The sequence below is a fragment of the Lolium rigidum genome, chromosome 2 (genome assembly GCF_022539505.1).
Source record: "Lolium rigidum isolate FL_2022 chromosome 2, APGP_CSIRO_Lrig_0.1, whole genome shotgun sequence".
NCBI classification, from domain to species: Eukaryota; Viridiplantae; Streptophyta; class Magnoliopsida; order Poales; family Poaceae; genus Lolium; species Lolium rigidum.
The window spans coordinates 275,452,446-275,467,309 of record NC_061509.1 but is presented as its reverse complement, the minus strand read 5'-3'; the positions used below and the strand labels follow the sequence as shown (position 1 = coordinate 275,467,309).

The following is a 14,864-nucleotide window of genomic DNA, read 5'->3' as shown; positions in this document are numbered from 1 at the left end:
CCTTACGAACCGGTACTAAAGACCTGGGCAGTGCAACCGGTACTAATGCACCCTTTAGTACCGATTCGTAAGGAAATCGGTACTAAAGACCTGGACGGAAGCCCCTTTTTCTACTAGTGTGTTCTTTCTATGTGCTCTGATTTGTCTAATGATGGTTTTTTATGATAAGGGATCATCCCCAATTTCCATTAATAGAAACCCTCAATACAAGATCCATCATCAACAGAAATCCCACCTGAGCCGCAGCTAGTCACGAACCGGTACTAAAGGTCCTTACGAACCGGTACTAATGCACCCTTTAGTACCGATTCGTAAGGAAACCGGTACTAAAGACCTGGACGGAAGCCCCTTTTTCTACTAGTGTGTTCTTTCTATGTGCTCTGATTTGTCTAATGATGTTTTTTTATGATAAGGGATCATCCCCAATTTCCATTAATAGAAACCCTCAATACAAGATCCATCACCAACAGAAATCCCACCTGAGCCGCAGCTAGTCACGAACCGGTACTAAAGGTCCTTACGAACCGGTACTAATGCACCCTTTAGTACCGATTCGTAAGGAAACCGGTACTAAAGACCTGGACGGAAGCCCCTTTTTCTACTAGTGTGTTCTTTCTATGTGCTCTGATTTGTCTAATGATGGTTTTTTATGATAAGGGATCATCCCCAATTTCCATTAATAGAAACCCTCAATACAAGATCCATCACCAACAGAAATCCCACCTGAGCCGCAGCTAGTTTTTTAAAAAGCCACCAAGCAAAGACACAGCTTGCCAGGAACGGAGAAAGACATGTGTATTACTGTTAATCTCAAAGTGCAAAGTTTCTATGAGTAGAATGATTCGAAGAGATGCCCTGATTCAGAACTCAAATGCGCGCCCAACCTAGCAGCAACTTGGGCAGTCATCCATATGACCTGAGTCATCTGTTACAGGAGAAACACTAAAGCACAGAAGTGATCCAAGTCCACAGTATCACTTCACATACTCCAGGACGGCGTAGAAAGGGTCCAGGTAGAGTGCCCTGAACCCGGTGAACCCGGCGGTGAGGCCGAGCTGCCAGAACTCCTCCTCGGAGCGCTCCCTCCCCTGTGTCCGGTACGTTGTCATGACGAAGATGTCGTTCTCCAGCAGCGCCCTCGTCCTGGTGCTGCTGTCGGTCGTCTCCGGCACCACTGGCTCGCAGGCGATGAGCTTGCCGCCCTCCGGCAGCGCCGTGTAGCAGTTCTTCAGGATCGCCGTGCACTCGTCGTTGGTCCACGTCGTTAGGACCCACTGGAGGAAGAGAAGAGAAAGTTTGGATATAAATCGTGCTTCATTTAGACAGTTTTTCAGGAGGTGTTTGGTTCTAGCTGGGAATTCAGGGCATACATACCTTCATGAAGATGGCGTCGCCGGAGGGGATGGACTTGAACATGTCTCCACCAACATGCCTTACTCCTGTGAGAAAGGTTATTTGGAAGCATCTCCATTGTTAGTATGTTTTGGTCCTACGAATTTAAATACAGTATAACAACAAACAAAGGCAAAATACTGTGCCCATCATCTCATTTATTCATTTTAGCAGTTTAGGTTGGGACAAGACAAAATGGGCGGAAAATCCTGTGAGCTGGAGCCGCTTTCTCTGACGAGCACTTCGCTCCGAAGCATGAACAGGTAAAAACTTCTGAACCCAAGATGGTAAGCATGGTTTTATTGACCACAAAACTGTGAGCTGAAACCTCGATGTCAGACTCCTGATGTTGATCTGAAACCTCGATGTGAGACTCCTTAAAACTTTCTATTGTGTGGCACTGGTAAATCTATGGTGCGTGTGTGCACCTCGTGCCCCACCTGCTCGCGATCTGCGCAATTTGTTTCTCATCTCGTGACCCACATGCGCCATGTCTACTTTGTTGGTTGGTGGCGAGACACTGTTCTTGCGATCGATCTTGTGGCTACTCGTGAGGCATTGTCGTTGTCGGTTGTTGTATTCGTACTACGTGCCGATTAGTGTGTTAGTTTCAACCACCGGATCATCAGGACTATCTCATGAACAATTCAGGAGTACGCATGGGATCGATGGTCTTACCGGCGATGGGCGGCGCGGCGGCGACGACGTCGGGGAGGTCGAAGTTGACGCCCTCCCGGATGGTGGGCACGCTGCGCATGATCATCTCGAGGCAAGCTCCAGAGCTGCCCCCGACGTCGACCAGCGTGGCCACGCCCTCGAACCCGCCGCCGTAGCCGTCCAGCAGCGCCTCCATGAACGGCTCGGACACCCCGGTCATGGCGCGCAGCATCACCTCGTTCGCCTCCCGGTCCTGGCCGTAGTACGCGTACGCGGGGACGCCGCCGTGGGCGCGCGCGAAGGGCTCCGGGCCGGCCGGGTCCAGCACGGCGTCGCGGAGCCGCGGCCAGGCGAGGACCAGCGCGTCCTGGTGGTGCTGGAGGACGTAGTCGGCGTAGGACGCGCCCGAGGGGCCGGACGGGACGAGGGTGCGGCCCACGGCGGTGAGCGCGAACCGCCGGGCGGTGCCGGGCGTGGTGTGCTCGGAGAAGACGCCGCGGGAGGCGAGCAGGCGGAGGAGGCGCTCGAGGACGGATGGGTCCGGGTGGTCCGCGGGGAGGAGCGCGGCGGCCGGGAGGGGCGCGTTGGCGCCGTTTGACCAGATGGCGGCCGGCACGCCGAGGCGGATGACGGCGGTCAGGGCCATGGGCACGGAGATCATGTTGGCCAGCTCCATCATCGCGAGACGCGCCTCCGCCGGAGAGAGGTCGGCGGCGGCGGAGGCGGGCTCGGCTGCCGGCGACGACATTTTCGTTGAGCTGGATTGGTGGAGTGAGGGGAGACGCCGCGTGTTTGTGTGACGCGCGAGTTATCTATCGGCTGGTAAATAGGGAGTCTGGTGTGCGACATGAGTGATTCAGTTAAGCGATGACACGTGGGGCCACGAGATTCCTGGGGCCACATGGCAGCGTCAGTAGTTTGCCTGCTGTCGAGTGTGGATAGTCGGGGAATTAGCTCGCCGTGCAAACGTGGCAGCACATCATCGACAAATCGGATTTGGTCACAGGAGTAGTAACTATAGTGGCGGCTTTCAAATTGCTGCGCTCTCGAGATTCACGATTAATTTAGAACTGTGTGATGTGGGTATGGACTCAGCTGGCATCTACTATATTCAAAAAATATAAACACTTACGATACCAAATGCACACAACATTAAAGTATATATTTCACAGTCATTCTATCAGTATTGGTTTGAGATTACAAGTGTTGACATATTTTTTTATATAGTTTGTTAAATTTTTAAATTTGAACAAAAAATCTATACGCATCCTATTTAGAGCATCTCCAGTCGCGTGCAAAGCGATTTGGAGCGCCGGACAAAAAACCGTTCCCAGCTGCGTCCTCCAAACCCGTTTTTTGTGCGGCACGACCCAATACGGTGTCCGGAGCCCCGGGCCCGTCCCACCCCATAGCGGACGCTCCGGACACGCCGGACACAACAAAAAGCGAGGCAAGTTTGGACCTAACCGTCGTCTACCTCGCGGCGAAAGTTATTCGCGCGCAGTGACACATGACCGAAGCGTCGCAGCTTTGCTTTAATGGCGACGGAGGGGCAGGTGAGACATCTCGTCGGTGTTGTGCAGCCTCCACGCGTCACCGGCGTTAGCACGCCTCCGCGCGTTCCCGCGCTTTCTTCCTGCCGCTTCTCGCCTCTTCCCGCGCTTTTTTTCCGACGCCGGCGTTTATAAAAGGCTCTCCCGGCTCAATGGCAGCCACCACAGCCACCGGCACCCTTTTCTCCGCCACAACCCCTCGTCGCTCCACTGCCGTCTCCTCCACCACCACTGCGCAATGATGAACCGCCCCGGCGATGGCCATTTCCCTCCATCGCCGTCTCCTCCACCACCACCTCCACCACCGGCACAACTCGACATCTCCGCCGCCGCCCAGGAAGAGCGGCGGCAGAGCGGGGTGGAGATTTGGCGTGAAGGGTGGCGGCAGCGGCGGGAGGCAATCGAGCAGCGGGCCCGTCAGCAGCGTGAGGCGGCGGCGGCAGCAGCGGGAGACCCCGCAGCTGACGAGAACGCAACGTGGGAGGAGGAGGCGCTGGCGGACACCATTGCGGAGTTCGACGCCGCCACGGCAGAATAGGCGCGGCGGCGCCGGACAGAGGAGATTGGCCAGCGGTGGGATGATGAGCACCGGCGCCAGCGCGAGTGAAAGTGCATGGAGCCCCCATGTGTGGTTTTGGTAATTAATGACAATCCCTATGGACTAATGTTTGCATTGAGTTATATTTGTAGGAGTTGTCCATAGGCAATTCTTGAACCATATGTTGGCTTCAAGGTTGCAATAAGAAAAAATTGATGAAGTATATCAAGTGTCAAGTATGTCTTGAAGATGAAGATGAAGTGTGTCCTCAAGTTACTTCAAGACATCAACATGATGAAGAATGAAGAATTGAAGTGCAAGTTTAAGATGAGCCAACTCGAAGAGATCATAAGCTTGAAGCTTGCCATGGAGAAATGAAGTGCTAGTTAAAGATGAGCCATCTCGAAGAGATCCTTTGATTGACTCTTGTCATCCATATGGTGATCATGGATATGTGAAGTTGCGCCGAAGAAGAAGCTCTCCCATGGTGGTTTATGGGGGAGCAATCTACAAGACTTCGTCTAGAAAGCACAAGCAAGAAAGGCGTTCCATCTTGTTGCGGTCAAGATCGTCATCATCGAGCTCAAGTGGAATGCGCAAGTTTAAGGTTTGCTCTTGATAGGGTTTATCTCTCACCGGTCTCATAGTGTAGTTGGAGACCGGTTTATAGTTTAGTTGCCGTACTATCAAGAGGGCTCTCGAGTGAGTAACTCGATCGTATCATTCGGAGAGAGCTCAAACCTTTGCATCCTTGCATCATCTTTCTTGGTTGTTATTTGGATCTTATCCATGTGATGTTTTAGAGCTTGTGCTTATTCTCATGACAAGCTCTAGTTCATCGAAAACAGATTTCGTATAGATCACTTGTTGCGTTTTCGAGTTTGGTTCATCATCATCTTTCTTGGTTGTTATTTGGATCTTATCCATATGGTGATGTAGAGCTTGTGGTTACTTCCATAGCAAGCTCTAGTTCATCGAAAACGGATTCCGCATGAATCACTTATTGCGTTTTCGATATTGGAGTTTTTCTCGGTTTCTCGTATTGAGAGGTTTCACTCTAAAATACATAGAAAAACCTACCCCACTTGTTCTTAAGCTTTTCACTCTTTGTTGGGTAGCTCTTGTCATACCCTTTACAACAAAATTGGTTTCACCTAAATCCGAGTTTCCTAACTCAACATGTTGCATTTTCGAGGTTGGAGGTTTTACCGGTATGTCTTTTTTAGACAGGTCAAACCTTTCGTATTTTATTTCTATCCTACCTTACTGGACTATGATGGTTCCCTGCATGATCTTGTAGAGCTTGTTACTAGCTTCGAAACGAGCCCAAGATCATCAAAATCGGAGTCCGGATGCAAAAGTTCTTAAAGTTTTCGTATCGGGTGTTTGGGCAAAAAACTGGGGGGCCGGAACTGCCGCCGGAACTGCCGCCGGGAGCACCCCGGCACTGCCGGTGGCGCAAGGCCTGCACTGCCGGCCACCCCGGCACTGCCGGTGGAAAATGGCCAGCACTGCCGGCCACCCCGGCACTGCCGGTGGCACAAGGCCGGCACTGCCGGCCTGTCGCGATTTTTGCCCCAACGGGCAGAAATCTGAGGCCCCTATTTAAGGCCTTCTTCCTCCTCTTCCTCCTCACTTCTTCTTCCTCCTTTGGCTCTCCACCATTGCTGACCTTGAGAGCTTTCCACATCCCTCTACTCCTCCAATGATTCTTGAATCCATTTGAGGGAAAAGGAAGAGGAGATCTAGATCTACATTTCTACCAATCAAATCCATCTCTTTGTGAGTGGAACTCTCTAGATCTTGATCTTGGTGTTCTTTGTGAATTCCTTTGTTCTTCCTCTCTTATTCCCCCAATAGCTTTTGTAGCTTTGTTGGAATTTGAGAGAGAAGGACTTGAGCATCTTTGTGGTGTTCTTGCCATTGCATTTGGTGCATCGGTTTGAGTTCTCCACGGTGATTCGTGGAGGTGAAAGCAAGAAAGTTGTTACTCTTGGGTTCTTGGAACCCTAGACGGATTCTAGGCCTTTGTGGCGATTTGTTGGGAGCCTCCAATTAAGTTGTGGATGTGTGCCCCAATCTTTGTGTAAGGCCCGGTTTCCGCCTCGAAGGAAATCCCTTAATGGAACCGTGACCTAGGCCTTTGTGGCGAGGGTCACCGGAGATTTAGGTGAGGCGCCTTCGTGGCGTTCGGTGTGTGGTGTGAGTACCGCATCTTGGGGTGAGGCCTTTGTGGCGTTGGTGTGCATCGAGCAACCACACCTCAAGGTGAGCCTCTTGTGGCGGTCGGGAGCACTAAGCAACCGCACCTCTCCACCGGAGATTAGCACTCGCAAGAGTGTGAACTCCGGGATAAATCATCGTCTCCCGCGTGCCTCGGTTATCTCTATACCCGAGCTCTTTACTTATGCACTTTACCTTGTGATAGCCATCGTGCTTGAAGTTATATATATCTTGCTATCACATACTTGCTTGTATTGCTTAGCATAAGTTGTTGGTGCACATAGGTGAACTCTTGCTTAGAATAAGTTGTTGGTGCACATAGGTGAACCATAGTATATAGGCTTTGGGCTTGACAAAGTAAACGCTAGTTTTATTCCGCATTTGTTAAGCCCATCTCGTAAAAGTTTTAAATCGCCTATTCACCCCCCTCTAGGCGACATCCGTGTCCTTTCAGCGAGGAGCGGGAGGCGCAGTACCGTGAAAGGCGGGAGGCGATGGAGCGCCGGCGGCGGGAGGCGATGGAGCGCCAGCAGCAGCTGGCGACGGAGGAGCGTCAGCAGCGGGAGGCGGCGCTGGCGGCAACGGAGGCAACCTGGGGGAGGCGGGCGGATGCGTTGGCGGCGCGCCTGGAGGCGCGAATGAAAGAGGGGGAGGAGGCCGAGGCGGAGGAGGAGGAGACGGAGCAGGAGGACAACGAGGACGAGTTCGAGTGGTCCGACGACGATGGGCCGCACCCGGACGAGACGGCCGATCAGCAACGCGCGCTCGTCGAGTCCTTCGAGTCGGAGAAGAAGCTCTAGGACGCCGCCCGTGCATGCGAAGAGGCGCAGATTCGCCGCGTCGTCGAGTTGTCCCTCCAGGCGGCGCAACAGGGGAGGGCAGGCCACAATGTGTTGCTGGAGCAGCGGCGTCTTGCCACCGCCCTATGCATGGAGAGGCGGTGCATGTGAAGGTACACCCGGGTAGCCAGACGTGGAGCGACACGTGTCGGGGCAGCCTGCCCAATCGGCGTCCGAGTAGGCGACGATGTCCGTGGCGGTGGAGGCGTGGAGGGAGAGGCCGAAGTCCATGGTGCCACGAATGTAGCGGAGGATCCGCTTGACCACAGCCCAATGAGGATCCCGCGGAGCATGCATGTGAAGGTACACCTGCCTGGACGAGCATCCGCAGCTCGGGGCGGGTCAAGGTGAGGTACTGCAGGGGCACCGGCGATGGAGCGATAAAATGACGCATCCGTGGCCAACGAACCATCCGTGGCGGAGAGCTTGGACTTCGTGTCGACAGGCGTGGCCGCGGGTTTGCAATTAAGCATACCGGCGCGGTCCAGGAGCTCGTGGGCGTACTTGCGCTGATGAAGTAAGAAGCTGTCGGTGCGACGTACGACCTCGATGCCGAGGAAGTAGTGCAGGGGTCCCAAGTCCTTGAGGGCAAACTCAGCGCGAAGACGCTCGGTGATTTGTCGCAGGAGGTCCGTGGAGCTGGCCGTCAAGATGATGTCGTCGACGTAGAGCAGCAAGTACGCGGTGGTGGCACCATTGTGGTACACAAACAGCGAGGCATCAGAGCGGGTGGAGCGGAAGCCGAGTTGGTGAAGAAACGCTGCGATGCGCTGGTACCAGGCGCGTGGGGCCTGCTTGAGCCCGTATAATGAGCGCGAGAGCAGGCACACATGGTCGGGGTGGAAGACCTGCTCCTCGAGATGGCCGTAAAGAAAGGCGTTGGAGACGTCCATCTGGTGCACGGGCCACGCACGGGAGACCGCGAGCTGAAGGACGGTGCGGATCGTCCCGGGCTTGACAACCGGGGCGAAGGTGTCGGTGAAGTCGACGCCGGCACGCTGGCGAAAGCCACGAACCACCCACCGCGCCTTGTGACGGTCGAGAGTACCGTCCGGATGGAACTTGTGCTTGAAGACCCACTTCCCGGTGATGATGTTGGCGTGAGGGGGTCGGGGAACAAGCGTCCATGTCTGGTTCCGCTGCAGGGCGTCGAACTCGTCCTGCATGGCCGCAAGCCACCGCGGGTCGCGGAGAGTAGCCCAGGCAGAGGCGGGCAGGGGCGATGGCGTGGATGCTGAAGGCGCGGAAGTCGACGCGGTGCAGACGTACTCGTCCGAGGGGTACCGTGTGCTCGGGACGCGAATCCCTGCACGGGCGCACGTGAGGGGCCCCGTGGCCGGCGGCGGAGGTGGCGGCGGCGGAGCCGGAGGCGAGGCGTCGCCCGGCGAGGACGGTGCGACGCCTGAGCTGAGGATCGAGGGCGACGCAAGCGGCGTCGAGGCGGATGAACCCGGCGAAGGGGCATCGCCCGGCGAAGACGGCGCGACGCCCGAGCTGAGGCTCGAGGGCGACGCAGGCGGCGTCGAGGCGGGCATCGGCGCAGGTGTCGGCGCGGGTGTCGGCGTGGGGTCACCCGAGACATGGCTCGAGGGTGACCCAGAGGGTGGCGAGGCAGCGCCCGAGACAGAGCTCAAGGGCGCGGCGGAGAACGACGAGGCAGTGCCCGAGTCCGAGCTCGAGGGCACTGCAGCCGGCGGACCTGCAGGGGGTCGACGCCGGGGACCATCAGTAGTCGAAGGAGGAGTGGCGACCACCTGTCTCTGTGCAAAAGGAAAGCAATGTTCATCAAAGTACACGTGTCGGGAAGTGATGACGCGGTGAGAAACCGGATCATAGCAGCGGTAGCCTTTGGTGTTAGCCGGGTAACCGAGGAAAACACACGGAACGGAACGAGGGGCGAGTTTATGAGGAGTGGTGGCGGCGATACTAGGATAACAACGACAACCGAAAATCCGAAGACCGTCGTAGGATGGAGGGGAACCGTAAAGGAGGTGATGAGGTGCATAGTTCCAACGGGGACGACACGGACGAAGGTTGACAAGGAGGGTGGCGGTGGCTAAGGCGTCAGGCCAAAAGGTGGGGGGAACATGGCTGTGGAATAGGAGTGTGCGGACGCGATCGTTGAGGGTGCGGAGGATACGCTCGGCACGGCCGTTTTGTTGGGACGTGTATGGACAGGTTAGACGGAAAATAGTGCCGTGAGAGGAGAGTAGGGTGCGGACGGCGACATTGTCAAACTCTTTTCCGTTGTCGGTTTGTAGGGCGTGGATGGGGCGACCGAACTGGGTGGAAACATAGGCGTAGAAGGCTGTGAGAGTGGTGGCGACATCGGACTTTTTACGGAGGGGAAACGTCCACACAAAATGAGAAAAATCATCAAGAATAACTAGGTAATAAAGAAGACCAGAATTACTCGGGATTGGAGAGGTCCATACATCACTATGAATTAACTCAAAAGGAAAAGACGCAACAGTGGAAGACTGACTAAAAGGAAGACGAACGTGTTTACCAAGACGACACGCTTCACAACTATGTGAAGACTGTTTAGTAGATGAAAACGAAAAACCCCTCATTATTTGGTGAATCGTATTGGCACTGGGATGTCCAAGACGAGCATGCCAAAGATCAACGCCTGCAGAGAGAGCACGAGGTGCGGCATCGGGGGTGGAAGGCGACATCACCGGATACAAATCGCCGGGGCTCTCACATCGATGGAGAACCATCCGGGTGCGGGCGTCCTTAACAGAAAAACCAAAAGCATCAAATTCAACAGTCACAGAGTTATCACGAGAAAGAGTTTTAACAGAGACTAAATTCTGAATAAGCTGTGGAGGCACAAGGACATTATTGAGAGACAGCGGTTTAGAAGTAGATGGAAAATTAGCAGAACCAATGTGAGAAATAGGAAGACCGGCGCCGTTACCGACAATGATGCAAGACTCGGTGGAAGTGGGAAAGGAATGGGAAAGGTTACCCGGGTGAGCGGCCATGTGAGACGAGGCGCCCGTGTCCATAAACTAGTTGCCGCCACCGGCGTAAGAGCCAGGTGCGGGCGCGGCGTGGTAGGCCGGGGCGTAGGACGGCGGCGTGGCGGTGAAGACCGGGGCGTAGGGCGGTGTCACGGTGAAGTGCACCTGGTGAGTCGGCGGGCGCGGTACCGGCATGTTGTAGGCGTGGATGAGCCCCGTCCATGGGTTGTAGGCGAAGGGGTTGCTGTCGTTGGAGACCGACGACATGATGACGCGCGCGCGGGGGATGGCGACGGCGCGGGGTTGGGGAGGGAGGCGCGGCGGCGGCTGCAGGTGCGGCGGCGGCGCGGCGTGAGGAGGGGCACACGCAGCGGCGGCACAAGGGCGGCGGCGCTAGGGTTGGAGGGTGGGGCGGCGCGCGCGGGGAGAGAGGGGCGCGGCGGCTAGGTTAGGAACGGTAGGTGTCTGATACCATGTAGAGAGGGATGCAACTCACAATGTATTGATTGGGTGCATACGGCGTTACATATATAGGCCACGTCCTCGACTATACAAGGAAGGAGGCGGGCCCAATAATCAATACAAAGATATGTATCGCTATACATAACTACAGAAGATACACATCCGGATATACAAGGATATGTATCTCAACAGGAGGGAGTAGTCCCCTTTCATGGCAAGAATTAGCAGAACAGTATATAAATAGGATAAAAGTAGGATTGCGGAGTTAATTTTTATCTACACTGAAGTTTTGCTCGTACACCTACCAGCTTTCCTTTTTTATTGCCAATTAGGGACCTTTATTGATCGAGATTAGGCGAAACTATTGTTGTCTAATCACCGGTGACCTTGCCTATGAAGAAATGAGAGCCCCGACCCCCGCGCCGCCAACCTGGGCGGCTTGGGAGTGACTGCGCCACTGGTTGCAAGCCTCGTCCCCTGGTCCCTCTTTCTTGTTGCCGCCAGAGATATCGCCGGGCAAATCCCTGGTAGCAAGAGGCAGGGACCTCTCCGCGCCTGTCTGGCGCTAGCGCTCAGTTCCAGCGGCGACAACGTGTGGTCCGGCGGCGGCGAGCGTGTAGCTTGGCCTCCTCGCGACGGAGGCGCCCCTGCAGGCGCGACCATGAGCTCCGGGCCGACTCGGGCCTGCATTTCTGGCCTCAGCAACAAGACAACACGGCGATGGCGCTTGGTCACGGCAGCTACCTGGCACCGAGGTGGTGCCGGTGGTGATGGGCTAGGCGTCAGTGGCAATGGTGGTGCTGGTAGTGGTTGGCGCCCTTCTCCTACATTGGCGTCCTCTCGTCTCGGTGGTGGTGGCTCAAGACGGTGGTTGTCATCTTCGCCCTCCATCTACAATCCAACTTCGATAGCCTCGTGGCACGGTGATTGATTAGGGCGAAAGCCCTCCTCCGCGGAGCCCGAGGATGAGAATGGCGGCAATTGCGTTGTACATGTTGGGCAAGGCGAGTCATTTATCATTGGGTTGGAGAGGGTGCGTTATTGACCGCCTGACGTTGTATCATGGACTGGCGTTGTATCGCGAAGTAGAGTTGAAGCTATTTTGGCATTTGCCGATCGTCTTGGACTTTCTTTTATATGATTAATACACCTTCCAGGGTGTATTCTCGAAAATTTGCGATGGCGTGGGGTACCACGACAATGTCCATGAATGATGGACTTTTGTTTTAGGGAAGAGGAGCGTATTGGTGGATTTGTCTGCATACAAATAACACAACACACGGGACACGATTTACCTAGCTTTAGACCCAGAGTGAAAACCCTACGTGCTGCTTGTCTTTTTTTAGATTAGTGATGATTAGGGTTACATGGTTGCCGTGATGGCTATGGTGTGATCGTGTATCCTCTAGTTGTTAGGTGCTCTCCATGTCGATCCCTTCTGGTCCTTATATAGGAGGTCAGGTCTCAGAACATGTAACCAACCTGAAGTTCTGAGACCTGACCTCCTATATAAAGCCCAAAAACTTGACGTGCAACACAAGGACAAGCCCAAAAACTTGACGTGCAATGTGCCAGCGAACGTTTTCTCCACGGCACCCTCACACGGATGGTCGGCAGCGCTGTCGCTCCGTCCGTACGCTGCTAGCCTCGGAATCTCGATTCCGCCGCCCTATGAAAGCTCAATACCCATCAGAAAGATCCTCCACCAAGTACCCCACGCCGCCCCGAATTTATCATTGTCAACTTGGCATGTAGATTTATGTTTTGATAGTTTGAGCATATTTGTCGACTTGGAATCAGCTCGCCGTGGAAACGTGGCAGCACATCATCGACAAATTGGATTTGTTCACAGGAGTGACCACAGGGCGGCTTTCAAGATTGTTGTGCTCTGGAGATTGATGATTAATTTAGTATATGGGAGTTTAGAAGATTATTGTTGTTCATACTACAAGATGAAATTTGTCTGAAGGTGAGAGTTTCTCAAGTCGGTATCCAAATTCATATACCCCGCGGGAGGGATCGTTATTTCCATCTATAAATACATCCTATAAGCCAATGGATAGGGTTTATCGTTTCACTGAAAATCCACAACGTTGTGTAAACACTCCTGATATAGTGAAATTTTGTTATCTGATGCCCATGGTATTTTTTCTCTCTTTATTGTGGAGGATTTCCATGTTAAAATCTAGTGTTCCATAGGTGTGATTTGTTTGCTCTTCCTTCTTTCAATTGCTTCCTTATTTGAATGTAAGGCAGAGCGGAAGCTCATAAATTATTCCAAAACGAAACTATTGGGCATGCCCTTGACATAACCGTGGTGAGAGGTCTGCGATGCGAAGAAGTTTATTGACCGTATATATTGAGGTTTTTCTGCGAATGCAGTAAAATCCGATAGCTAACACAATGGAACCGTATATTTTTATTCATAAGTCCAATTGTACAATACAACATCATCGCCTGATACATGAAACATAATACTATGAGAGTACAATACCGGTGAAACCATGGCGTGGCTAGTTATTACTACTCCATGATCGTAGTATAACTTAATCACGACTATGGTCACAGCTCAATTATTTATATGCATAGCTATACGCATATGCATGGGCCATATAGAGGCCATATATACGGGCTTAGACCTTTGTAGTACGTAGGAACGTAGCCCTAGTAGGGGCTCTCCCCATTGAAGTTGCCCGGTGGGTAGTAGCTGCAGATGATGAACACGCCGTCGCCGCTGTCGCAGACGACGCGGGCGCAGCCGATGTCCGTCGACTTGCGCCACACCACCTGCGTGTAGTGCCCGCACGGCTCCGTCAAGCAGGTGTTGCTGCCGTGGTCGTAGCCCGCCTTCTCCGACACCCACGAGTTCACGGCGTCCGCTGCCGTCCAGCTGGCCCCGCCGCCGGCTCCTCCGTAGAGGTTCTCGCCGTACGGACGGCCCGCCGGAGAATGCTCGAGCATGCAGTCGCTGCGGTGCGTATCCGCGTAGTCCTGCGCCCATGCCGCCACGGTGCTGTTCCAGATCACTGCTTCGACGCCCACGTCGGTGCGCGCCGCGTTGTGGAGGTCCACGAAGTCCTGCGCCGAGTTTTGGGCAGTGACGACGGCGGCCGCCATCGCGGACGCCAGAACGAAGAGCAGTGCAAGCTTCGGCGAGTACTCCATGGCTAATGGTAATGCTTTACAAAATGGATCACAAGTTGTATCTGTAACTGTAATGATGAGCTTTGCTACCACGGTGATTGCGTATTTATAGCGCATAAGCTCGATGATATGCCTTTTCTAAGCACAGCTTGGGGAATCACCATTGTCCGGTGTCAATTAACTTGGTCTCTCAGACCAATCAACGTTCTCAAACGTCCGGAAATAAGACCTGCAGTTTCCTTAGAAAGCTACGGCAGAGCAAAAATTCATAAATCTTCTATCTACTACCTCCGTCCCAAGGAATAAGGCGCACACGTGTTCCAAGACGAACATTGACCATAAAAATTAAGCAATAAAATCTTGATTATATTATATGTAATTAGTATCGCTGGATTCGTATTAAAAAAGCACTTTCTAATTATGCTAATTTCATACAAACAATCTTTATATATTTGAAGCAAATCTTGGTCAAACAAAAATTACGTAAAACAAGGGCGTCTTATTCCTTGAATCGGAGGTAGTATTTACTATTATACTGCACGGAGGTTTAAAATAGAAGCATCGCGTCAATCCATATCATCAAAATTATTTTAACTAGTAGATCTATAATTTATGGATAGGACTTAACAAGAGGTTAAAAGTCACGTACCTAACTGTGTAACAATGTTTGACATGTTCAATAAGAAGCACATGTATCAAAAAAGGAAGAAAAACCAAGTGCCATGTAATACTCGAAAACGAGTCCTGAAAAAAATTGATGAGCTTGACAAGACATATATCTCTAGGACTCTCTATCCAATAAAAACAGAAAATTATATCCAAATCAACTTGGTCTCTCAGACCAATCAACATTCTCAAACGTTCGGAAATCAGACGTGCAATTTCCTTAGAAAGCTACAGCAGAGCTGAAGTTCATAAAAATTCTATCTATTTCATATACAAAAACACTATACGGAGGTCTAAAATAGAGAAACCACATTAATCTACCTCATCAAAATTATTTTATTAACTATCAAATCTATAATTTATAGATAGGATTTAAAATAAAAAGAGTCTAATAGAAACATACGTGACAATACGGAGGTCT

General features: G+C 52.8%; 2 protein-coding genes across 2 annotated transcripts; both read right to left on the bottom strand.

Annotated features, from left to right (window-relative positions):
* Positions 1-777: 777 nt before the first annotated feature.
* On the bottom strand, positions 778-2,806 carry LOC124688851 (nicotinate N-methyltransferase 1-like). The gene is made up of 3 exons (XM_047222473.1): positions 2,071-2,806; positions 1,375-1,439; positions 778-1,274 (listed from the first exon to the last, which is right to left on the bottom strand). Exons 1-3 carry the CDS (start codon positions 2,795-2,797, stop codon positions 975-977), a joined length of 1,092 nt encoding a protein of 363 aa, XP_047078429.1. The 5' UTR covers positions 2,798-2,806; the 3' UTR covers positions 778-974.
* A 10,249-nt stretch (positions 2,807-13,055) lies between these two features.
* On the bottom strand, positions 13,056-13,826 carry LOC124688849 (pathogenesis-related protein 1-like). Its single transcript, XM_047222471.1, has one exon. It carries the CDS (start codon positions 13,796-13,798, stop codon positions 13,298-13,300), a length of 501 nt encoding a protein of 166 aa, XP_047078427.1. The 5' UTR covers positions 13,799-13,826; the 3' UTR covers positions 13,056-13,297.
* Positions 13,827-14,864: the final 1,038 nt, after the last annotated feature.

What these genes read in the sequence shown, in the direction of transcription:
- LOC124688851 (XM_047222473.1), bottom strand. Translation starts at nt 2,797, where the DNA reads ATGTCGTCGCCGGCAGCCGAGCCCGCCTCCGCCGCCGCCGACCTCTCT. An exon ending in CGCCGCGCCGCCCATCGCCG is followed by an intron (nt 1,440 to 2,070) that starts GTAAGACCATCG and finishes CCTTTCTCACAG; the next exon opens with GAGTAAGGCATGTTGGTGGA. An exon ending in GCGACGCCATCTTCATGAAG is followed by an intron (nt 1,275 to 1,374) that starts GTATGTATGCCC and finishes CTCTTCCTCCAG; the next exon opens with TGGGTCCTAACGACGTGGAC.
- LOC124688849 (XM_047222471.1), bottom strand. Translation starts at nt 13,798, where the DNA reads ATGGAGTACTCGCCGAAGCTTGCACTGCTCTTCGTTCTGGCGTCCGCG.